Source organism: Perna viridis, chromosome 12 (assembly GCF_037379345.1).
Source record: "Perna viridis isolate PV_CMFRI_1.1 ecotype Kerala chromosome 12, ASM3737934v1, whole genome shotgun sequence".
NCBI lineage: Eukaryota > Metazoa > Mollusca > Bivalvia > Mytilida > Mytilidae > Perna > Perna viridis.
In genome coordinates, this window is record NC_142456.1 from 37,809,617 (window position 1) to 37,834,072 (window position 24,456).

A 24,456-nucleotide genomic window follows, 5' to 3' on the forward strand; every position below is an offset into this window, starting at 1 on the left:
AATTCGTTTTTTTTTAAAATTTTTATCAATTACAATATTCTCGCCATATTTTTTAGATACTGATAGCACAGTACGTACTGGTATAGCACAGCTCTTACGTTATAGAAAAGTGATCATATTGCATTCTGGCTAAAATAAATTACTGATAGCACAGTGCTAAGAAATCATAGTGCTAAGAAATCATAGTGCTGCAAAGTACAGTGTTATAGGAGAGTTCTTCATGATGTCATCACTTACCTGTGATTTGGGTTTGGTTGGTAAAATATCTGTTGAGTGGCATAGGGCATCAACTTTAAATCATCATAACTTTTTCATTTTTTTTAAGATAATGAAAATTCTTTTGGTTCCCTATGCTACCAATATAGTCCGAATTTCTTCTGACCCTGCAACCTTCCTCTTTTTTATTTGGATATTGATATGTCAGGTTAGGGTCAGAACGATGTGTCATACAAAAAGTTGGAGATTCAGTGGTACCACGGAGTATCACCCTTCACACGCTTCTTACGACTTTCATGTTAAAATCGTGTAGGTGAAGCATACCTAGTTCAATTCGGGATTCATTTTTCTTATGCTGATGTAAGTTTTATCGGCTATTTGTCATCAAACATCGGTTAAAAGAAGTTTGAAAGCCTTAACCCAGGGTTAGCAGCCATTTACTTTCGATTTCCAACTTTGAGTGACGCAAGCAAGATTTGGTCGTATGCAAATGAGATTCCGTCATGCACAGGTGGTCACGTGAGATCAACAAACACCGCCTTCTTTGTGTGTCTAAACAAGCGTGTGTACTGGAACAACATGTGGTCGATAAGTCTGAAGAGGGACACTGGTAGAATTGGAATCGAGGTGGTAAATGAAAGAGGTCGTCGTATATTTGATGGACGCAAATTTAAATGTGACTTTTAACAGTAGTTTTAGTAAGTTTCGCTTAACTTTTTCATTAATTTTATCCCTTGTCCCCTGCACTTTGTAATTCAGTTCCCGCAATTTTATTCCCAAAAATTGAACCAAATTATGCCGCATGCATTTTTTTTTGAAAAAGCAACTCCATTAAAATGGTGGCTGATGTCTTTATATTTTTCATTCCATTAGTGCACCACACCAGCCTATTTATACCCCACTGGACATATATATCTTATCAAGGAACAGGTGCAGAAACTAAGAGACATAAGATTTCTTCATATGAAATTTATGAAGGCATAACACAAAATGGATGGTGTATGTGTCATTGAGTTAAAAATAATCTGGATTTTTTTTCAGTGTAACTATGAACAAATGAATTAGGAATGGGAAAAAAGTGAGGGGGTGTCTTGTCAAAAATGCAATATATTCATGTATTGGAAATGTTATGTAAAATCAATGAATGATCCAAGTCCATAAACAGTTTTGTTTAATTGTGTACATTTAGCATGATCACGAAAACTGACAACTTTTCAATTAACTGATTTTTGCTTCACGTATCAAAGAAGGTTGTGCTATAATTCTCCTGGCATCACCAGAATAAGTGATTAAAAAGCATTAGAGAGAAATCCTGTTAGAAACATATTCTGGAAAAAAGTATGTTTAGTTGTATATGATGAGGCACACTGCATATCAGAATGGTATGTTGTATATAGTGACAAAAAGAAATGTATACCGTACTGTGAGAAATCTATCTACATGAATGTCTTGTTGATGTACATAAAATGACAATTACAACATGTAACATTACTAGCAAATTTGTATATATTTTAATAAAAGCAAACCCACAGTGTACTGGTAGCTGTCTCCCATGTGTAATAACATATGTTTAACATGAAAAGGGGCATTTTTTTGTAAAGGGTTACTGTTTGAGTTGGCACACAGTGTATATTTATTTTTTTTTTAAAATACACAATAAAAGCCATATTTAATTTTACATGTGATTAGATTTTAGAGAGGACCATAGAAAAGTTTGAATTATTCAAAGTAAAATAGATTCCACAATTCTCAATCTAACTGCAACTTCAACCAAAGACAAAAGGGCATATCTGTTGTATTGGAGTTTAGTGAGGCATCTGAGGTGTCAGTTTTATCAAACAATTAAAAGTTACATATACATGTACATGTACATTTGTATATCTGCAAATTTATAAAAAACTAATATTTGTGTTGGCTCTCAAATACTAAAATCACAACGTTTTTTGTACAGAATGATGTTTTTGGCATTGATGCACAAAAATGATTTGTAAAATGGACCATGTCTTATGTTTTTTTATTATGTCTTTGTTCAATTTCTGAAGCATCGACCATTTTATTAGCAAGGGGCAAGTAATCTTTTAAAAATGTTCCAAATTCCTGAAAGGAATATTTTACTCCTCCATTGAAAAGTAGAATGATAATGATTCTATGTTTCCCCAATTACTAAACAAGGCATTTTTTTTTTCAAAATGAAATATTGATTTCAGTTGCTTCTGAATTAAAACTAAATGTTTGTGCTTGTGCAACATAAATTTCTTATCAGACATCAAATCCCTGCCCCCTAAATCCTACAAGAATATTTTCACTGGAAGATGTAACTAAGTTTACTAGTGTATAAACCTGTTTTATTTATGATGCATGCACATAGTAATAGAGACAAGTGCAACATTTTGTTTAAACATGTAGGTACTCAAGTAAATTCCAAAGAAACTTTTAATTAACAAATGTGAATGTTATAACTTTCACCATAACATACATAGGTGAAGAAAACTCCTCAGCAATTAAACAAATTGAAAGCAAATGAAAAACCCTACAATACAAGAATGTGTCCAATAAAAAGCTTTGCCAAATGCAGCATGATACAACCACAGTCAATTAAATTCTGCAAGTGTGGACACAATATTAGTTATTGACGCATTTAACATAGAGTCTTACAGTTCATTATGGACACAACAAATCATTTGGACACAATATTGCACATTTTGAAATTCAGTACAAGTATAAAGGTCTGCTTTAGAGTGCATTCATGGAACACTTTGTACTTCATTATCTCAAAAAATATGATTTGTTAGGGCGTGGCTTTCTTAATAATTTGAAAACTGTAAAAGATATTTGAAATCTAATTGAAAAACGCAGGCAAGGATTTTAATGTGACATCTTTAAAATTTTTTCAAACCAAACCAGTAATAAACAAGTATTTTTCCCCTTTATTTCTTGAATCAAGGGGAAAAATACTTGTTTAGGGCCCTTATTCTTACTTGGCTTAAATCACAACCCAAACAATCAATCCAAGTCTGTTTATTGTGGTATAGAATATTGTGAAGCTGTATCATAGGATTGCTATACTTTTATTAGAGTTTTATTGTTAATTAAATGAATTTCTTGTTTTAGGACCTATTTATGCCCCTAATTCTAACCCCCAAAATCTATACCAACCTTCCTGTTGTAGTTTGCTACCTTGTTTTAAAGTTTATAAAGATCAACTAACTAATACTCAAATTTTCACAAAAACCAAGTGTCTCCAGATGACCACAACGAATCCAAACCAATATGCGAGTGAACAATTTTTGGGGTTGTATAAATATTTGAGATAATTTGGACTCAGACCTGTGAATACATGTAGATATCTTGTATTGTGACCAAAGAGTATAATTTGGAATTTATGTCCTCATCTATGGTAACTTGTTAGGACTTACGTGTAGTCAACAGAACAACACTGGTATTCAGTTGTAAGAATCAACCATACATTCATATGAGGTAGTACGTATATGTATTACTGGTAGTTTTTATAAAATGCACAGAGATATGGCTGTTTTTTTCTGAAAATAATATTAATCTTTAACTTAGATTGAATTTCGTCTGAAACTGCAACCCTCTTTTTATTTGGATATCCCAACTCAACATACTCATAACTAATTAAAAAAGAGGTGAGTTGGAGGATCAGAGGAAGTTTGATGGTCTTCAGGTAGTTGCAAGTACTACATTTTTGTGTAGAAAGTCAGACATAGACATAATGAAACAAAAAAGCTTAAATATGCTATATATAAATCCATGCAGAGATATTTGGTAGTGAAAGAAAAAATATTTCACAAGCTTAATATAATTGGGTTCCCTAAGCCCTCTTTTTCCCATAGAATATAAACAAAAAAAAAACAAGAAACAGGTATACAGACATCCAGTTCATCACAAGTTACACTGCCAGTTAAAATCTCACATTGAAATAACATTATGTTAAACTTCAATATATTAAGAATCTAAGCGATTGAAGATTAAAAATAAGTGCAAAACATAATTATAAACTGCTATTTAAAAATATGAAGCAATTTAAAATCCAGTAGAAAATGTATATGATTGCCTTCTGTCCCCCTCCCCCCCCCCACACACACACCCCAATGCATTTCCAATATTTTAATAACCTGCTCGAAAATTGAGTTTAAATAGTTGAATTAGGGCATTCTAAGGATGAGGTGCCACATGTAATATTTTACACATTTAAAAAATTCATAGTTCAACCAAAAGTAATGCAGCCAATTGTAAATTGGATCCAGCCACGTGTTTTCATATGTTGTTCCAGTACACACGCTTGTTTAGACACATAAAGAAGGCGTTGTTTGTTGATCTCACGTGACCATCTGTGCATGACGGAATCTCATTTGCATACGACCAAATCTCGCTTGCGTCACTCAAAGTTGGAAATCGAAAGTAAATGGCTGCTGACCCTGGGTTAAGGCTTTCAAACTTCTTTTTACCGATAATTGATGACAAATAGTCGATAAAACTTAATCAGCATAAAGAAAAATGAATCCCGAATTGAACTAGGTATGCTTCACCTACACGATTTTAACATGAAAGTCGTAAGAAGCGCGTGAAGGGCGATACTCCGCGGTACCACTGAATCTCCAACTTTTTGTATGGCATATCGTTCTGACCGCAACCCAACATATCAATATCCAAATAAAAAAGAGGAGGGTTGCAGGGTCAGAGGAAATTCGGACTACTACAAATAAAACTCTTTTTATTCAATTACTGAATATATTTCTATAAATATTCAGTAATTAGACTATTTGAGTTTAAAAGTTAAAAAAAAAAAAATAATATGAAAATGAGGTTTACATGTAAATATTGGATATAATATAACGAAATTATTAAGATTTGAAAATTGGGATTCTAAGGCCAAATATAAAAATATGTGTTTTTCCGGCTTCCCAACCGACCCTATTTTTTTAAAGGCGAATTGCTGACCCTAGCATTTTTTGGGGCAAAAATCGGAAATTCCAGAGTTACTCGGATCTTGTTCTGGCATTTCTATACATGGATCGCGCTGGGCTTTGTCAATATTTACCTGAATAATTAAGTCGTTATACAAAGTGTATTATGTTCCCTAGGATTTCTCCAGTGGCATTGAAACGGATACAGAGAAGGGTTATGCCAATGTCGCAGTTTGCGATTTTTATTAGATCTAGCGACAAAAATAACCTGTTGGCGATTTTCTCTGTGCCTAGGGTTTGTATATTAAAAATAAAACCAACAGAAAGTTTAACAGCAAACAGATATTCACACTAATTAAACAATTGTGTTGACACCTGGTCAGAGTTGAATGACCATAACCAATTTATGACTGAAACCAATCAAATGTAATTAGACCAGGTGATCGTGACGCACAATATCATCATGGGAGATGTCAATCAGATATAAATATATTATTGAGCCAATCAAAACTGATAATATGGTCAAAGGTAAAAGCAATCATGACCATGTGCACATGGCTACATACAGGCTTCACAGCCCTTTTAAACCATATGATACAATCAGAATCAGATTTACCTTATAACAAAATAAATTAGATCCAATTAACAATGACTATCCCATCAGGAATTGTCTAAAACACTTCGAAACACTGGGAGCGTTCATTTATCGTAACGCATGATAGGAGCATTTATTTAATGCATGATAGAAGCAATCATTTATCGTGGGTTTGGTGAGTGTTTAGCATATGTTTAGGTATCGTGCGTGCAGGAAACCTTAATGTCTTAAGGAGTGTAATCTGCTAATATAGTTTTTGAATGTAAATGCAAATTAACTTATGGACAGGTTTAAATATTTGGGATAAAGGTGAAATGGAACAAAAATTGTAAACGCATGTCAAGCTGGATACTGGAACCAACTTTTATACTTTAGAAATCAGTAGTATTGATTGACATTCAGTTTATGCAATATACATATGATGAAAAAATAGTTCTAAATAATATGAAAAATGCAAAAGTATAATTCCAGTTTTATTTTACATCATGTAATCTTTAAACTTTTGTTCATGCTGCATTTTTCACAGAATCAAAAACCTCCAAAAACCTAACAGCACTTTGATTAGTCTTTGGTATGAGTCGTATGGGGATCAAACCCACTACATCCTGCACTTGGGGCAAGTACATGTATGCTTCCCTGTGACCACATATCAGTCCTTCCAATACAATTAATACATGAATTCCCACTTTTGAATAAAAAATAACAATTTCCAAACTTTCTAATTTTTATAATGGATAAAAAACCCCTTCATATGAGGGGTATGACCCCAAACAGGGATTAACCCAAATTTCAGGTCTTGTTCCCAACCTGTTAAAAGTTCTTTTTGAACCTGAAGTTACATGTATGCCAATGCAGCATAACTACTTGGCATATAAATTACAAAGTATGTTTTAAGATCCAACCAACATTCTGTGACTGCATGTATGTCTCTTTTTTTCTGCATGATGTACAAAATGTACATATATACATTAAGCTAACACTCCTCAGCTGAAGTTTTAGCAGGCTTGATGTGACTTACAATGTAGCCTCAAAACTTCTGTTATCCTGCACCTTACCTATTCATGTACAGTGTACATGTACTAGTGTTGTTTGGAAAAATATATATTCGTTAAAGTCTGCTGTGGTTTAAAAGTCTTATAGGTTTTAATTTTAAACATTTTTTTTGTGTGTGTGTGTGGGGGGGTTTTGCCATATACACATATACAATATATAAAAAAAGCACAGAAATATTATTACATGTAGTTACATGTACAATGTATTACTACAGTAGTACACACTTTGGAATGTTCACATTTCCCATTTTATCATTCGTGCATCGTTTATTGTGTGTTTAAGCGCATGATGAATGATAATTTCATTTTCTATTTTTTCTTCTTTCATTATTTGTTAATATTATTATTTTTCACCGTTTGTCTATCCTGCGTTTAAACCACGATATGAGTGTTTGTTTATCGTGCATTTGGTGAGTGTTTAGCGTGCGTTTGGGTATCATGCTTTCGGGAAACCTAATTAAAGGAGTGTATATGTATGGCACTATAATTTGGCTAAAAATCTAGAAAACAATTACAATGTACACATGTAATTTGTATCTATATGCGTTTAATTAAATCATTGAATTTTATCAATAGCTTCACACTACAGAACTACAAGATGGCTATGAGTGGGGTCGGTTAAATTTACAGTCAGTGACAGAACAGAGTAATCTAGATGACTTCTTAGCTACAGCTGAACTGGCAGGAACAGAGTTCACAGCAGGTATGGACATGTATATATAGGGTTGGTTCAATTTACAGTTTATCACAGAACAGATATATCTGGATGGTTGTAAATGCTATTCATCAGTAGTTGGTTACTAATCTAATATATCAGCCACTGAGTGTGAGGAACTTTTGATTTGTGCCTGTATGGAATTGCTTTACTTTTTGTCATAGGCAGTCCTGAATTATACACTTAATTTAGAAAATGATCATGATGAAAAAAAAATTTATTGCTAATTAATGCACAGTTGAACCTTGATATGTCGAGCTCAGAAGAGTCAAAATTTTGGGTAACTTGAAGGAGTTTTACAGTTCCAGCAGAACTTTCTAACTCCAATACAACTACAAGTTAAAACCTCATAAGCACAACTCCTAAACTGCTCAAGACATTTTGATAAAATTTTATAGGAAGGTTGGGTATCATATGCAGATGTGCAGGAAAAAATATAATTACTGTCAGAAGATTTCAATGGGAGATAATCCATATTTAGTGTTTTACATGTTAAAACCTTTCCAGCCCAACTCCTCTTTAATTGCTCAATGGATTTTGATAAAACTTTACAGGAAGTTGGATATCATATGTAGATGTGCATGAAGGAATATAATTACTGTCAGAGGACTCCAAAGGGGGATTTTCCAAATTCAGGGTTTTTTTTTTTTCATTTTAAAACCTCATACCAGAAACTCCTCCTAAACTGCTCAATATATTTCTGGACCATGATTTTATTCTACCTCCATTGTCTCAGACACTTGGATATACAGTCGAACCTCGTTAAGTCGAAGTCGAAGGGACCATGCAAAAATGTTCGAGTTATCCGATGTTCAAGTAATCCAAGGTCGATGATAAACCGGAAATACTAGTAGTTTGGTCCATGATTGTTTCTGTAGTTACATCATTTGTTGTGCTTGTACATGTACTTCACTTTACACGGTACTTCGTAATGTTATGCGTTTCATATCGGAAGACTTTTTTTTTTTCTTTGTTGTATATCATGTTCGAAATACTGAACGGCACCGAGTGTTTTAGTGAAATTTCCTTTTTATTTTTTCTATATCAAAAACGTCATAGTTCGTAGCATGCTGCTTTGTTTGTTTCACGATCAGGAATATCGTCAAACCATGTGCTCTACAATATTACGGTAAAATTTCAAAATCACTAGCGAAACAAATGTAGTCGTTGAAATACCCTTACTATTGTCTGTTTAATGTTTCATTAAATAGTCAGTTACCATAATACAATTCATCTGTATTTTTTATAAAATTTTTCAAAATATGAAAATGTCCCATATCACTGTTAGTGTGAATTCCCACATGTTTTTAATAAAATTCGTTTCTTTTAATAACACGCACAATTTTAAATTAATTAAATAAATAAATCAAACGAAAAAGAGTGTCAACAAATTAATTTTAAAAGCCAAGCTAATTGTTGTTTAAACACACTTCGGTCATGGTGGGTAATAAAGCAATCAGTTTTCCGACTAATTAGTTGACTTCGCGACATTGGGGTTAATTAACCTCGAAGTCCTATCGAGGGGACTGATTGATTACCTCGAGGTTTTGATTCATCCGAGTTTAGTCATCTGAGGTCAAATTGTATTGGAGTAAGGGGAGTTTTGCTGGGGCTTGTAATAAGTTCGAGTTATCCAAGATTTCGACTAATCCGAGTTCGACACATCGAGGTTTCGACTGTACATTTAACCAGAACTTTTTTGCCTAGGCCCTTTGACTGTGGCTCCACGGTGTTTGACGGTAAGATAAACATTTAACTAAAACTTTTTTACCTAGGCTCTTTGACTGTGGCTCCACGGTGCTTGACAGTAATATAAACATTTAATTAGAATTTTTTTGTGTAGACCGTTTGACAGTGGCTCCACGGTGCTTGACAGTTATAAAAACATTTAAATAGAACTTTTTTGCCTAGGCCTTTTGACGGTGGCTCCACGGTGTTTGATGGTAAGATAAAACAAATTTCTGCTGGATTCTTTACATACTATAGCTAAGCAGTATTGTTTCACTGCTGCACTGTCACTGCATATTGTTCTTGTGTAAAGTGAAGGGCTATTTATTAAAGTAATGTTTTTCTGATGAATTTTACAGGTAACATCAGGTCTCAATGGTTCCAATGCAAATAATGAATATCATCAATTTAGTATTTGCCAATTTAAATTTTCTAAATTGAAAATGACAATATACTTGCCTAAAACATTTCCGAATGAGTAAAAAATGGAAGTCAAATGCATGTAATGTACAGAATGAGAAGCTGATATTTAATTGTGTCCTGTAATAGTAATTTTATATTGGTATTTACATTTTTATTTTTGTAGAAAAGTTGAATGTGAAGTTTATAGATCCCAATAAGAACTCTGGTTTGTTGTCTGAGACAGAACAAGCCAATATAAACTGTCTACATGATCAACATAGGAATCTCCTCAGGATACCAAGAAGGTTTGATAGTTAATTATTAGTCTGTAAATCAGACATTCTGTTGCCATTAATCATTTCATTATTATACTTCATTGTTTCTAAATGGGATAATGATGAAAATTGAAATACAATAAAAAAATTTAATTTCTAACTCAACACATCCTTGTTGGTCTCATGGTAGCTGTTAAGCAAGCATTGCAGATAGGTTCCTGACCCAATCATATCATAGACTTGAAAATTTGCAGTCACTGCTTCCCTGCCAAATATGGACATGCAGGATATAGAATGTTGACTGTTTAACCCAGAGTCAGAATAATGTGTTGGTGACATGTCTACCCATGGGCTGTTGCTTTAGTTTTGAGTTGGTGACATGTCTAACCAAGGGCTGTTGCTTCTGTTGTGAGTTGGTGACATGTTTACCCCATGGGCTGTTGCTTCTGTTGTGAGTTGGTGACATGTCTACCCATGGGCTGTTGCTTCGGTTGTGAGTTGGTGACATGTCTACCCATGGGCTGTTGCTTCTGTTGTGAGTTGGTGACATGTTTACCCCATGGGCTGTTGCTTCTGTTGTGAGTTGGTGACATGTCTACCCATGGGCTGTTGCTTCGGTTGTGAGTTGGTGACATGTTTTCCCCATGGGCTGTTGCTTCGATTGTGAGTTGGTGACATGTCTACTCTTGGGCTGTTGCTTCTATTCTGAGTTGGTGATATGTCTACCCTTGGGCTGTTGCTTCTGTTGTGAGTTGGTGACATGTCTACCCAAGGGCTTTTGCTTCGGTTGTGAGTTGGTGACATGTCTACCCGTGGGCTGTTGTTTCTATTCTGAATTGGTGATATGTCTACCCGTGGGCTGTTGCTTCTGTTGTGAGTTGGTGACATGTCTACCCTTGGGCTGTTGTTTCTATTCTGAGTTGGTGATATGTCTACCCTTGGGCTGTTGCTTCTGTTGTGAGTTGGTGACATGTCTACCCTTGGGCTGTTGCTTCGGTTGTGAGTTGGTGACATGTCTACCCGTGGGCTGTTTTTTCTATTCTGAGTTGGTGATATGTCTACCCTTGGGCTGTTGCTTCTGTTGTGAGTTGGTGACATGTCTACCATTGGGCTGTTGCTTCTGTTCTGAGTTGGTGACATGTCTATCTGTGGGCTGTTGCTTCTGTGAGCTTGAAGAATGGAAATCAGACTTTTGTCAGATTAGTACAAAGCATGGTCTGTTTGATTGGTATTTACTTGCAACTAATATTGGCCACAGGATATTAAACCTCTATTTTTCTATCAAATTTAAGCATTTTGCATTTTTGTTTGAACACTTAGTCAGTTACACGTGTATAGCATATTTGAAATTTATGCAATTGGTATTTTTTTAATTTTATACATGTACATGTATCTTGCAATTTTCAGTAAAACTTGTCTTAGCAAGTACCTGTAATCAGCTATAGACAAGCACTATAATGTCCCCATGTAGTACAATTTATGTGAAATCAACCTGTTTATACAGACCACTTGTCTAATTATACACCCCCCACTTAAGGAGTGGTTGGTATATAGGAATCAATTGTTTGTCTTTTAGTGGGAATTTTGCTGCAATTATGTTTTCCTAATAGACGGATTGCTTTAAATTTGGTGTTTGGCTTAATATAGATGGGGAATATGTTACTAGTGATTTGGCTGCTGTCTGATATCAACTTCCTGTTACATGAGGTTTCATTATATGGAATGATAGAGACAAATTTCGTCACAAAAATCTTTGCTCATGTACTTTGCTATGTAAGGATTGATTTAAAAATTGGTGTGTGGCTTTTTTAGAGCTGAGTATTGTTAGAAATTTTATGATACAGTACTTATCATGATATCTAGAAGTGATATGATAGTATCATAATGAATATTGCCCCTTACACAGACACCACATAACTATATTTTTATCATTTTTAGAAATCCAAACTACTTCCAGGCATTTTATTTAAACACTAAAGGCACATTTACAATCACTTTTTCTTCAAACTCGTCAATTTCAATGACTTCCGCCATATTGGCTCTACAGAAAGGAAGACCCACATCTGAAATGAAAAATTTTAAAAAGCCTGTTCCGGTATTGTGATTCCATGTGGAAGATACAATATGTGAATCATCCACACTTACGATTGATATAATCGATTCACAGGAGTGTTACACCTGTATTATTTTGATTTCCCATGGAAGATCATGACAGATAGATTTGACTGTAGGCATCATGTGACTTAGTGTGTGATGTTGTTTATATGACTGCTAAAGTATGGTTGTACTCTCAGATGTAAATCATGTTCTAATAAATGTGTATGCTAAAGTATGGTTGTACTCTCAGATGTAAATCATGTTCTAATAAATGTGTATGCTAAAGTATGGTTGTACTCTCAGATGTAAATCATGTTCTAATAAATGTGTATGCTAAAGTATGGTTGTACTCTCAGATGTAAATCATGTTCTAATAAATGTGTATGCTAAAGTATGGTTGTACTCTCAGATGTAAATCATGTTCTAATAAATATGTATGCTAAAGTATGGTTGTACTCTCAGATGTGAATCATATTCTAATAAATATGTATTAGAAATGGTAGATTATTTTTACTTTAGGCATTACGGTTTTCAGATTAATTGTAACTAGTTAAGGTTTGTCTTATTTCTATCTTTAGACCAGCCTGGGACAGTACCACTTCAGCTGATGAACTAGATCGGAGAGAAAGGGCGATATTTTTAGAGTGGAGAAAATCTTTAAATGTGTAAGTTAAAATGAGGATTGAATGGTTGTTTCTTTTTAAAGTTGAAATAAAATTTTGAAAATGGGAATACTATGAGACTTTTTTTTATTATAATGACCAAAATTTTAGGATGTATTTACAGTAATTTAGTTAGACTGTTTTTGATGGCAGGACAATCCAAAGTTTTTATCTCATAACTGTGGAAAATATGCATTTAGATTTCTGGTGTTTTGGAACAAACATTGAAACATACAACTGAATATGACTTTCTGTTGTGATGTCACAAATTTTACAATGTTTTGAAGTTACGAGGATAATGTCAGCTTCAAATAAAAAAACATTGTTTTTCTTGCTTAAAACGTATAAACACAATAACAGTGTACTGACTTGACACAAACTTTGATGAATTAGGCTCAGCACAGTTTCCCTGCAGCCTCATCCATATATCAGTTTTATGTCAGTGCACTCAGTTACTGTTTATTTACACCCCCTTATGTTATCCCCCTGAGAAGGTAAATTTACTAAGAGAGGAGATTTAGATATTGCAGCATGGGTAAATTATCATGGAGGGAAGGTTTTACATATTGCAATGGGAGTATACTTGGTATTTATCATAGGTGAATTATCGCTATGATGTTTTAACCCAGGGACATTATTTTGTGGTGTCAAAGTAGTATACATCTGACACCAGTAGGTCAGAGTTAAGTCATCGATTCATGAATTTATTGTACTTATTCTCTGTTATTAAGGCTGTCAGAAGTGGAAGGTATTATTCTGACTCCATATGAGAGGAATCTAGATTTTTGGAGGCAGCTTTGGAGAGTTATAGAGAGAAGGTTTGTAGAATATCGGAGGTGGGCATGATAACTTTAAACAGTAATCCATTATTAATCGATTACATGTTGTTTTCATGTAATCAGTTATTAATTGATTACACTAGTTTATCATGTGTTATCCATTTCAATTTGATTACTTTTAAAGATGTAATCAAAATCATCGACTACATTTCTCAGAAGGCAACAAAAATGCTCAATATACTTATATAAGAAAAAAATTATATAATTTTAAATGCCAGATCAAAGTGTAAATCATGTATTGACAAGACTTAAACATCAGAGTTGCACTAAATCATTATTATTTTGTGAAAAGTGCCATTACGAAGTCAGCATATATAAGGTCAAAATACCATTCCCGCTATGCTAAACAACCTTTCCACAGGTGCTGAGATGTAGGAATTGCTAGAAAATTTGTGTGAAAACTTGTATTCATTGTGTTTTATAATATTTTGATTTAAATTCACCTATTTGTTTAAAAGAATTTAATTTGGACATGGATTACTTGAAAGTGAAGAAAAAATCAATTGTCCAGAGATACAATCTAAGAATATTATCTTTATACAACATTTACTTTCATTACACATTGTGTAGTGCTTTAATGACATTGTTATACAACATCCACTGCATTTTATAGTTCTTTTTCTCCCATCTTTTAGCTGGGATTCAATTTCTTCAAGAGTTTTCCAGCCATTTTACATTTTCCAAGCTTTTTTTCAGATTTCATGGGAAAAACCAATTCTCCTTCAGTCTTGATCATTTCTCCACTCTCATTTTTGGTGGTTTTTTTTTTCATCTTGAGTGAAAGATTTACATTAACCATTTTGAGAGTCCATATTTATTTTGTTTCTCTAAAATCTATTTTTAGGTCCAGCCTATGAATTTTCCTTGAATCTATCAACTTGAAGCATGATTTTTTGTAATTACATATAAATTATTTTAGTTTACTTATTTATAGTTCTGTATTTTTAAAAATGAAGATATTATTTTTCTTCATTATTCTAGAAGAATTTCTTTTACATTGTATGCTGTATATTGTCACTATACAGTAAAATCTATGTCAGCCCTTTAGGACTTGGTTCAGTTAAGGCAAGTGTTTAGTTTTGACATGCAATGAAACTTATATATTAGTTATCAGAAAATGTCAGGTATTAGACTGGTTTCTGCCTATGAGAGGAGTATACTGTTTTACCTGTGTCATTTTGTCATTTCCTCATTCATATACAAAGTTTCATATGGGTATATTGCATTTTGGGATGCATATTTGTACTTGTATCACATCTACTTTCTATTAGCCGTAAAAAACTTGAATTTTTCTTATACAGTGGTAGTATACAAAATTTTTCCCACTTTTTTCTCAACTCCTATTAATCACAGGTTGCTGATATATTGTATTATATTATTATATATTGTATTGTGCCAAAAATTGTGTATAGTGGGATACATTTTTATAACTCAAATGACATCTATTTCCTGTTTGCTAAGATAACATGAGTTTTCCTTTTATTGTGATGGAAAGCAGGGGTATCGCTGGTGAGTCCTTATTCTCAGATTTAGGTATGTTTCACTGTACATTAATAACCAGTTAATCAAACCTCCATTCTGAAGTAGAGGAACGTATACTGTTTTACTCTTACCCATGTTTCTGTGTATCTATAACAAAATTTTCCTCACAGTTTTCTCAGCGACTACTCACCACAGCAGCTTGAAATTTTAGTAGATTTTTCCTGTATTTCATATGGTGGGATTTCTGGAAAAATTCAATAACATCTTCCTGTTTCTTAAGGACTTTGTTCATTTTTCTTATATCTTTATTGAAAGTGGTGTTTCACTAGTGAGCCATCACTCACAGATTTCTTGTTTATTGTTTTTAGTGATGTTGTTGTACAGATAGTTGATGCTCGGAATCCATTATTGTTTCGTTGTGAAGATGTAGACTTGTATGTAAAGGAAGTTAACACTGAGAAGGTCAACCTACTGTTGGTAAACAAAGCTGACCTTCTTACACTTGATCAAAGGTATGGAAATCTATTGTAAAATCAAGTAAATCTAATTATACGTTCTTGTGAAGTTTCTTTGCATCAGTATTTTTGTTACTCTGTGCACCGTTTCATAAACAATCTCAGAATAAGATTTTTCTTAAACCCTTCCTCAACTCAATTTTGACCAATCAAATCACTTGAAATTGAAGACTTGAGGAAAGATTTAAGGATAATCTTAATTTATTTTTTATGAAACCCAGACCAGATCACTTGAAACTAAAGATTTGAGGGAAATCTCAATTATAGGTTTGTTTTTGAAACCCAGACAAGGTTAGGTAACTTTTTAGAAATATACCTGAAAAATGTAGACACATATTTTTCTTACAGTATAGAAAATTGTTACACATGACACAGATAGACTAATTATAAGGAAGAAATTGCTTACAAAACAAAAAATAGTGTAGAGTCATTTGGATTTTGGTGGCTATTTATTTCCTTGAAAGGAGAAAATAAGACATTTTGTGAAGTATACAACTTTAGGTTAATAGTCCTGAAATTAAAAAAGAAACAAGTCTGCATTTTCAGTATTAGTATCATCAAATCTGTTTCCATACTCCCACTGTATATTGTCGTCAGTCAATACGCGGATGGGAACATGGTAATACCAGTGTCTGTCCATCTGTCTGGTCACTTTTATGGACGCAACTCCTTGGAAACTGCTTGATGGATTTTGTTCAAATTTTGTTTGTCACCATTTGTAATTCTCTTGTCAGTCATACCATACGTCCATCATTTGGTCATCTGATTTTCATTACAGTTATCTTGATTCTCAATAGAAAGATTGATTACAAATTTGCTATATAGCTTTATGCAGATTGGGTATATATTATAAGTAAATTGGGTTGCTCTCCAAGGTCAACTGCCAGTATTTTGGGACTAACCCATATTCACTAAATGGAATGAGAGGGTTAATATAAAGCATGACAAAAGATTGCAACTTTACCTTTCTGTATGATTTATACTGTACAATGAGTCATCATATGTACAACAATTCTATGAATGCCCTTCATTTACATTTCAGGAAGACATGGTGCCAATACTTTGATGAGAACAATGTTAGAGTAGCATTTTGGTCTGCCCTGTCTGAAACAGAGAGACAAAAACAAAGTGTAAGTTTTACTTATATAGCATTTTGGTTTGCCCTGTCTGAAACAGAGAGACAAAAAAGTCTTTATTATGGTCAAAGTTGTTAGACAACTCTTTGTTAGAGTTATTGCCCTTGAAAGGTGAAAAATGACAGTTTTTGCAGTTTTCAGCCAATATCTTGAAATTTATAGTACATTGTAGATAGGAAAAACTTTACATTTGATGAAATGATTCTTATGATAAGGCCTACTAAAGTGTCCACAAGTCAAAATTGTGACAACTCCTTGTTAGAGTTAATGGCCTTAAGTTAAAATATTGTGTTTTTGCAGTTTTCAGCCAATATCATGAAAACTAATTGATTAAAAAATCCTTCAATTGATGAAATGATCTTAATGTTAAGGCCAACAAAAGTCTTTTTGGGTCGAAGTTGTCAGATGACTGTTTGTTAGAGCTATTGCTTTTGAAAGGATGATAAATGGCAATTTTTGGCCTATGTTTTGGAAACTATGATAGTTAAAAAAATAACTTTTATTTGATGAAATAATTCTTATAATTTGGCCTACTTATCAAAGTCGTAAGAGTTTTAACGCTTTAAGAATTATTGCCCTTGTAATCATTTTTGCAATTTTTGCGGTTGCCTCAAGAACACGAAAACTAATACCCGCGAAAATATATTTACATTTCCAAGTCTTTTGACCGTTATAATTATGGTTCCCACAATTTTGAATAGAAACATCCTTTTGTGTAAGGGTCATGTCATTCGATGCAATCAAGTATGAATTTATACTAAGTCTATTATAAAAATGTATATGATAAAAGCATGTGGGTTATTATTTCTAAATTCGCGATCTTGTTTACATGTTTGTGGCCATAGAGTACATGTCACATCAGAGAATAAAAATCAATACTGTGCAAACATTCTATTCACAAAAAGAACAAAATGTATCGGTAAGTGTCAAACACACACTACAGGTCATCACCGATAAAAGATAAGCGTTAAATACACAAGCTGAGAACTGTCAATAAAAAGCTAATCCGTAAACATGCAATTAAATTGTCAAAAGATAAAATACCTACAATTAGCTACAGTTTGCGAATTAAGTGAGTTCTTTTTAGTTTTAAATAAGAATACGCTGTTAGATTAAATGGCCAGAGGAAACTATATATGTGGATTTGTCAATTTGTTAATGTTGTATCAACAGCTTCATTAATTTATTGAAACAAGTGGTCCAAAGAGGAATCACACACTGAAAAACTATTGAAAAACTTTATTTTTTCAACCTTGAAAACTGTGAAAATTAATACCCTTGAACATGTTGACTTTTCAGAAACCGCTAAAATTCGCTGCAGCAAAAATTAATGTTTACAGTAATTGGCCTTGTCTGTAATACATGTATGTGACGAGTAGGGTGACAGGCCTACTGAGCATACACATTAAAGATCTTACTCAGTTTGTCAGACTTTTACAAAGCATGGTCTGACCCGATCTGTTTGATTCTTATCCTAAAATGCATGAAATATGTAAAGTATGTACACCATAATGTTCTTTTCTAACTCAGAATGAGAGAATTCACTTATTTAACTTGAGTTGTTCAGCCATGAAAAAAGGGAAGTTTCCATTTTTTGAGGTGTTTGTGTTACCTGAGGCCATTCCTACATATTAAATTGGTCCTTAGATTAGCCAATTCACAGTTTTGAAGGAATAATAGGTGTTTGTGTTACCAGAGGCCATTCATACATATCAACTTGGTCCTTAGACTAGCCAATTCACAGTTTGATTCAAAATCATAAGGTAAATATTATCTTATGTTATTCAAAACTGCTATAATTCTTATTTGTTTGGTAAAAATGTGTCTCTTTTTCTTCAGTGACATATAACTTCAAGAGTTTAATTGTTATGAGTTTAAGAATTCATGCTAGCTGGAATGTCAAAAAAATTAGAGACAAAATGTTAAAAGCAAACTGTGGAAATTATGTTTGAGGCACTCAGTCAAAACAATAGCTGAAATATAAAAATTGAATTAAAAAAGTGTGAAAACAGATGGAAATATCTCATGTGTTTTTAAAGGACATGTATTAGGCTATGAGTCGAAATATATATTGGAAAGGGGTTGGGGGATGGGGGGTAACTGAGAAATTGTACATACATTGTATAAGGATTTCTCTTGTTACCTAGCAAGGGGAGATATTGAAAAATGAGAGTCTAACATGATTCAAGTCCAAGTGAAGCAGAAGTATTCTTTTTATTGGCTAAAACACAATATTTTGATCAATTTCGATCGAAGATCCAAATTGATATAGAAGTTGCCAGAACCTTTAGATTTGTAAAGCCTGATGGCATCTGCAATTATCTTCCACTATTGCAGTAAAATAGTCCTATCGGCATACCCCATTTAGGTTCAAATGTTAGGTCCATTTTATAGGTACAAAAATGTATTTCTAGTATATTAAAGTTAACATAGGTACAAAAATGTATTTCTAATATATTAAATTTAATGCCAATAAACAAACCAAATAAACAACTTTTACTGTGAACTAAACAAGCTGATTAATTAGGATTGTACATTTGTATTAACAACGATCCATTTAAAAATAGTTGACGTCTAATATCTTAACAGTACGTGTTTATTTTTACGCAATCAGTTGTTCACTATCAATATATTCAAGTTATCTGGTTTTTTTTAGAGGCATATTATAGATAGAAATGAAAACCTTGTGAGGCTATAAATAGTCAGAATGCTGAAGCTGTCTTCTGATGTTTCATGCAGGCCCTGGCGATTCCAAATATTTACAAAAAGGGGGCAGTGGATCTGATTAAGAAACTTATATAAAGAAAGGGGTACCATGTTATCATTTGCCACTCATTTTTTTGCCAAATGTTTTACAAAAGAATAGCAAAACTCCTGAAACCATCCCTATGTATCACTCACTGTATTGTGTATTTTTATTATGGTTACCGTCTCATGAAGCCCGAATGGGAATGGTGTCGTCTGTGTTCTGTTGATATTGCTTTTTTTGTAATAATCATTCTATTGGGTTGTTTTGGTCATGTGTGAAGATAATTGAGCTGCAGGTGATCCTAGGCCTTAAAAGTGCATTGCTTGTGTTGTCTGCACCATACATAATTGTTGAAATTGTATTCTAAACTTTGGCATTTATGTTAATATGTGTTTGTCTGGAACAAGATGCCCAAGAAACTAAGAACTTGAAATGACACATAGGTGTCTATGCGATAACTTGTAGCACTTGAGTTATTAGGGTTCTCAACTGAGGAATGTAGCTAGTTCAGAGGGACATGTATCTTTGGACATGATTTATTTCAATGATTATGGTGGCTTAAGTTTGAATGATTTGACAGACAGTTTCGACCTGAAGGTCGATAAATTGAATTTCTACTTGAAAATATTTAGAAACTGGGAAAGGCCATCTAGTAGTTCGTAGTTCAATTACACAGTGTGTTGGAAAGTTTTGTGTGCATTCATCTAGGTGTTCCATGTAAACCAACATCGAACCTGAATATTACACAAACTGGCACACTGCTATGATGCAATATGAAATTGGTGAGTACTTTGGTTAGTTTCTGTATAGATCAGTTACATTGCCATTACTTGGTGTCCGTCCTTGTGGTCAACTGTTTTTTTTTTTTTTTAAATCACATATATGTCCCCAAAACCGTTTGGTTTAGCCAAATTCTTTCAATTGCTGAAATGATCCTTTTTATAAGGCCTACAAAAGTCTCCACGAGTTCCAAGTTGTGAGACGGTTCCTGATTAGAGTAATTGCACTTGAAAGGCAAAAAAAATTTTTTTTTCCAGTTTTCATCCAGTATCTTGAAAATTACAAAGATAGGATGAAACTTTCATTTGTTGATATGATCCTTATGAAAAGTCCTTCCAAAGTCCTCTTTGAGTCAAAATTGTCAGACAGCTCCTTGTTAGAGTTATTGACCTTGAGAGACAAAAATTTAACCAGGTGTGCGATTCAGGCTCTTGGGAGACTCTTGTTGGTCTGTAGGATCTCTCCTTTTATCCTTTTTTGTAAAAATAGTTATCATATGAAACTTGAATGAAACTAATTTTCACAATGTTTACTTATCAGAAAGCAGAAGAAGGTGAGAAGATGTCAGATGATGTCAGTGAAAATGAAGATGATGATTTTGAGGGGATCTTGGAGGAACACTTGTTTCATCATCCCAGGGAAATTTCTGATCTAGAAAAGGTAAGGCATAGTACAGTCAAATCTTGAAAAGAAAACCTGTGTAAACCTGGCATTTATTAAGTTGATATTTGTTTCAACTGTATAAACTTAACACCTGTATCACTGTAGTCATATATTTTTTTTTTCATTCATGTAATATTTTCTGGGTGAGAAGATAAAATGCTACTCACATGTAGTAACCAGTTTTGAATGTAACATCCCACCCTAACAGACTCACTGTGATATTTTCTGTGGCAACTACAAAACTGGGGGTATTCTGTATGTATCTGTATATACATGTATTAAAACTGCTAAAAGTTTTCAAGTAATAAATTAGGTCAGCCTGTTTATTCAAGGGTTAGTAAACAGGAAAATTGGTAACATATGTTTTCATATGCTTCAAAACATATGAAAATATATGTTAAAAACCAGTATGGTAATATATATTTATTTTTTTCCATTACATCTCATGAACTGCCCCAATTCAAATAAAAACACATGCCTTTAAAGATTAAAATCATTTAAGAAACATTTGTTAACCAGTTTTAATTAGAGAATCTCATATATTTAAGAAATAAATCATGGAAAGGGCGAATTAAGTAGAATGATGTTAGATATGACTCAGTTGTTTGCATTATAAGGTCACACATGAACAGGTACAACACTTGGACTGAAACGTTTCTTTCATTGACAATTTTTATTGTTTGTTTTCCTACATGATGGCGCATATGGCAGGTTCTACCATGTACCTATGTAAGTGATTTTTGTGGAATATATATAACTTTTCTAAAACATAACGTCTCTTATTTTTATTAAATATTAATTTGATCATGCTACTGAAATGAATGAAAACAGCTGATACACATCAAATGTTACATGTGTTTGTTTACATGATTTAAGGTAGGCGGTAATTTACATACACACAAGCCACACCCAATAAGTTGTGTGCTGCTCATATAGCAATCTAAAATCAATCACATTTGTGATCTCAAAGCCATTTAAGAACGTCATATTAGAATTATATTTTTGATATGTTTTTCATGGTGGTCCTAAAGATATGAAAATCATATGTTTTTAATGGTGGTCCTAAACATATGAAAAACATGTTTTTCATGTGTTTCAGAAAATCATATGTATTTCATATTTTCCTGTGTAATTTAAACTTATTTTCAGATTTCTACTATAAGTGAAATAAAGTAAGCATGTTTTTGTTCTTATTACAGAAGATGGAAGCAAATGACCTTCAAGGTGATGACCCATTACAGGACAGAATGGAGGAAGAAAATTTTGAAGATAAAGACTTAGATACAGAGAAACAAACAGGAAATGCAATTGAAAAAAAGGAAGTTGATGGAGTTGCTATGGCAACAAAATGTAACAGTCAAACTGACAGTGATATAAGTTGTGAAGGTGGACAAAAAAGAAAATTATCTGAAAATGAAAATATTACTGAAGGGCAGGACAATTCATGCCAGTGTGATGTTGACACTATTGGTGATGCCAAATTAGACAACAGTTATCATGGCAACATACCAGATATTTTAAATGGAGATCAGTTAATAAAACTGTTCCGTTGTTTACATTCTGGTACCAAGGCAACACAAGGTCAAACAACTATAGGCATGGTAAATAATTACTTCACTACTCAAGTTCAGGTCAAACAACCATAGGCATGGTAAATAATTACTTCATTACTGAAGTTCAGATCAAACAACCATAGGCATGGTGAATAATTACTTCACTACTCAAGTTAAAGTCAAACATCATAGGCATGGTAAATAATTACTTCACTACTCAAGTTCAGGTCAAATATCATAGGCATGGTAAATAATTACTTCACTACTCGAGTTAAAGTCAAACATCATAGGCATGGTAAATAATTACTTCACTACTCAAGTTCATGTCAAACAACCATAGGCATGGTAAATAATTACTTCACTACTCGAGTTAAAGTCAAACATCATAGGCATGGTGAATAATTACTTCACTACTCAAGTTCATGTCAAACAACCATAGGCATGGTAAATAATTACTTCACTACTCAAGTTAATTTTAGCCAAGTTATCCTAGTTCTCATAAAACCAAGCAAAAAATTCAGAATTGAAGAATAAGCAACAGCATACAATGCAATTAAGAACACAAATCTTGGATACATGTATAGCTTTGTTTACTGATTAAACCAGCTGAGTGGTCCTAGTTCTTGTAGAACCTAATGAAAAAAATCAGAATTTGAGGAAAAAGTTATGAACCAACGAACCTAATAGTATAAAAATATCTTTGATAAAAGTTTTACAGATTTTAAACTTAGAGTAATAATAGTTACAATTGGTGATGCAGTTTGAAATTTAGAAATAATTAGAACACTCATCAAGTGAATTTTACAAATATAATACTCTATCACAAGAAGTCAACAACCAGTGAACCATGAACAGCACATGTCAAAAGTGTTTTACTGAATGGTTATCACATGAATTGTTTATGATAATTTTTAAACTAACAAGTTTTCTTATTTGATATACAATTTTCATCTATCATCTTACAGACTGAAATGTTCCATGTGATGATGACCTCATCTGTAAAAGCTGATTATATTATCATCTCTGCAAGCACAAACTTGAACATAAGTGTGTGTCACATGATTGACAACATTTCTTCATGGACCAAACTTCTGTTGCTGTTTGAGGCTTCCCCTAGACCAATATAGAATATCACTGCATTATGCCTTCATCTTCAAGCATCATGAAGTTTAAGATGTGTCCCCAATTGGTCGTTTTAGATTTATTTGTAATTTTTTACCTGATTTGCAATTTCACATATACTACTGTTGTGTTTGCACCCATTTATTATACTTTTACAAGACCATATTAGGGTGAAGACTACTTATAGAAGGTTTTGGAAAATGTATTGTTTCATGTGTAGGTTGGGTGCCCCAAAAATAATAATTTCATGTTATGCTTTATTGCCCTATGAATGCATGAAAGTACCCTAGTTCATAAATTTCTCTGGAAAACTCTGGCATATATGTATTTTATATCTGTATGTCTTTGTTGTATGTAGGTTGGTTATCCTAACGTTGGTAAAAGTTCCACAATCAATGCCATACTAAAGATGAAGAAAGTTCCTGTATCTGCTACACCAGGCAGAACTAAACATTTTCAGGTGGGTATCAAAATATTGTGTTACCTCCATGGTCTACATTGTAGTCCTCTGACCTCTGGTGGAAGAGGATGAGGAATTAATCCATAACTTAGTCAGTACCAGTGGTGGTGACTGCTCCTTTGTCGTTGTCCATTTTTTTTTCTTTTTAGACAATAACTTGAGTATAAGAGTATGAATCTGTATGAAATTGTATCACAAGATGCCATACCAAATTCATCCATTAAGGAATTTGGAGCCAGAAACTACAATTTTTTCCTCCCATTTCCGGACAATTATTTGAGTCCTTTTAAACTTGTACCACAAAGTGTCACACCACAAACAGAAGACTGGGATTAATTTTGATAGTTATGAACTGTTTAAGAATTACATACATGTAATATGGGTAAAAATAATGGTTTTCATGATGTCTGAAAAATAGCATGAGTATAAGTGTAATGAGAATAAGTATGGTGAGTATGTCAAAGAGACAACAACCCCCTATCTGAAA

General features: G+C 33.2%; 1 protein-coding gene across 2 annotated transcripts in view; it reads left to right on the top strand.

The window, feature by feature from the left end:
* Nucleotides 1-24,456, top strand: part of LOC148602206 (large subunit GTPase 1 homolog) — a 34,554-nt gene that overhangs the window by 369 nt on the left and 9,729 nt on the right. For both annotated transcript variants that reach the window (XM_088554228.1, XM_088554227.1), the window contains exons 2-10: nt 7,368-7,494; nt 9,821-9,941; nt 12,587-12,673; nt 13,402-13,488; nt 15,360-15,503; nt 16,549-16,636; nt 20,712-20,831; nt 22,034-22,435; nt 23,868-23,969. In XM_088554228.1, the coding sequence (XP_088410354.1) occupies nt 7,368-7,494; nt 9,821-9,941; nt 12,587-12,673; nt 13,402-13,488; nt 15,360-15,503; nt 16,549-16,636; nt 20,712-20,831; nt 22,034-22,435; nt 23,868-23,969 (1,278 nt within the window). The remainder of the gene's footprint in view (nt 1-7,367; nt 7,495-9,820; nt 9,942-12,586; nt 12,674-13,401; nt 13,489-15,359; nt 15,504-16,548; nt 16,637-20,711; nt 20,832-22,033; nt 22,436-23,867; nt 23,970-24,456) is intronic.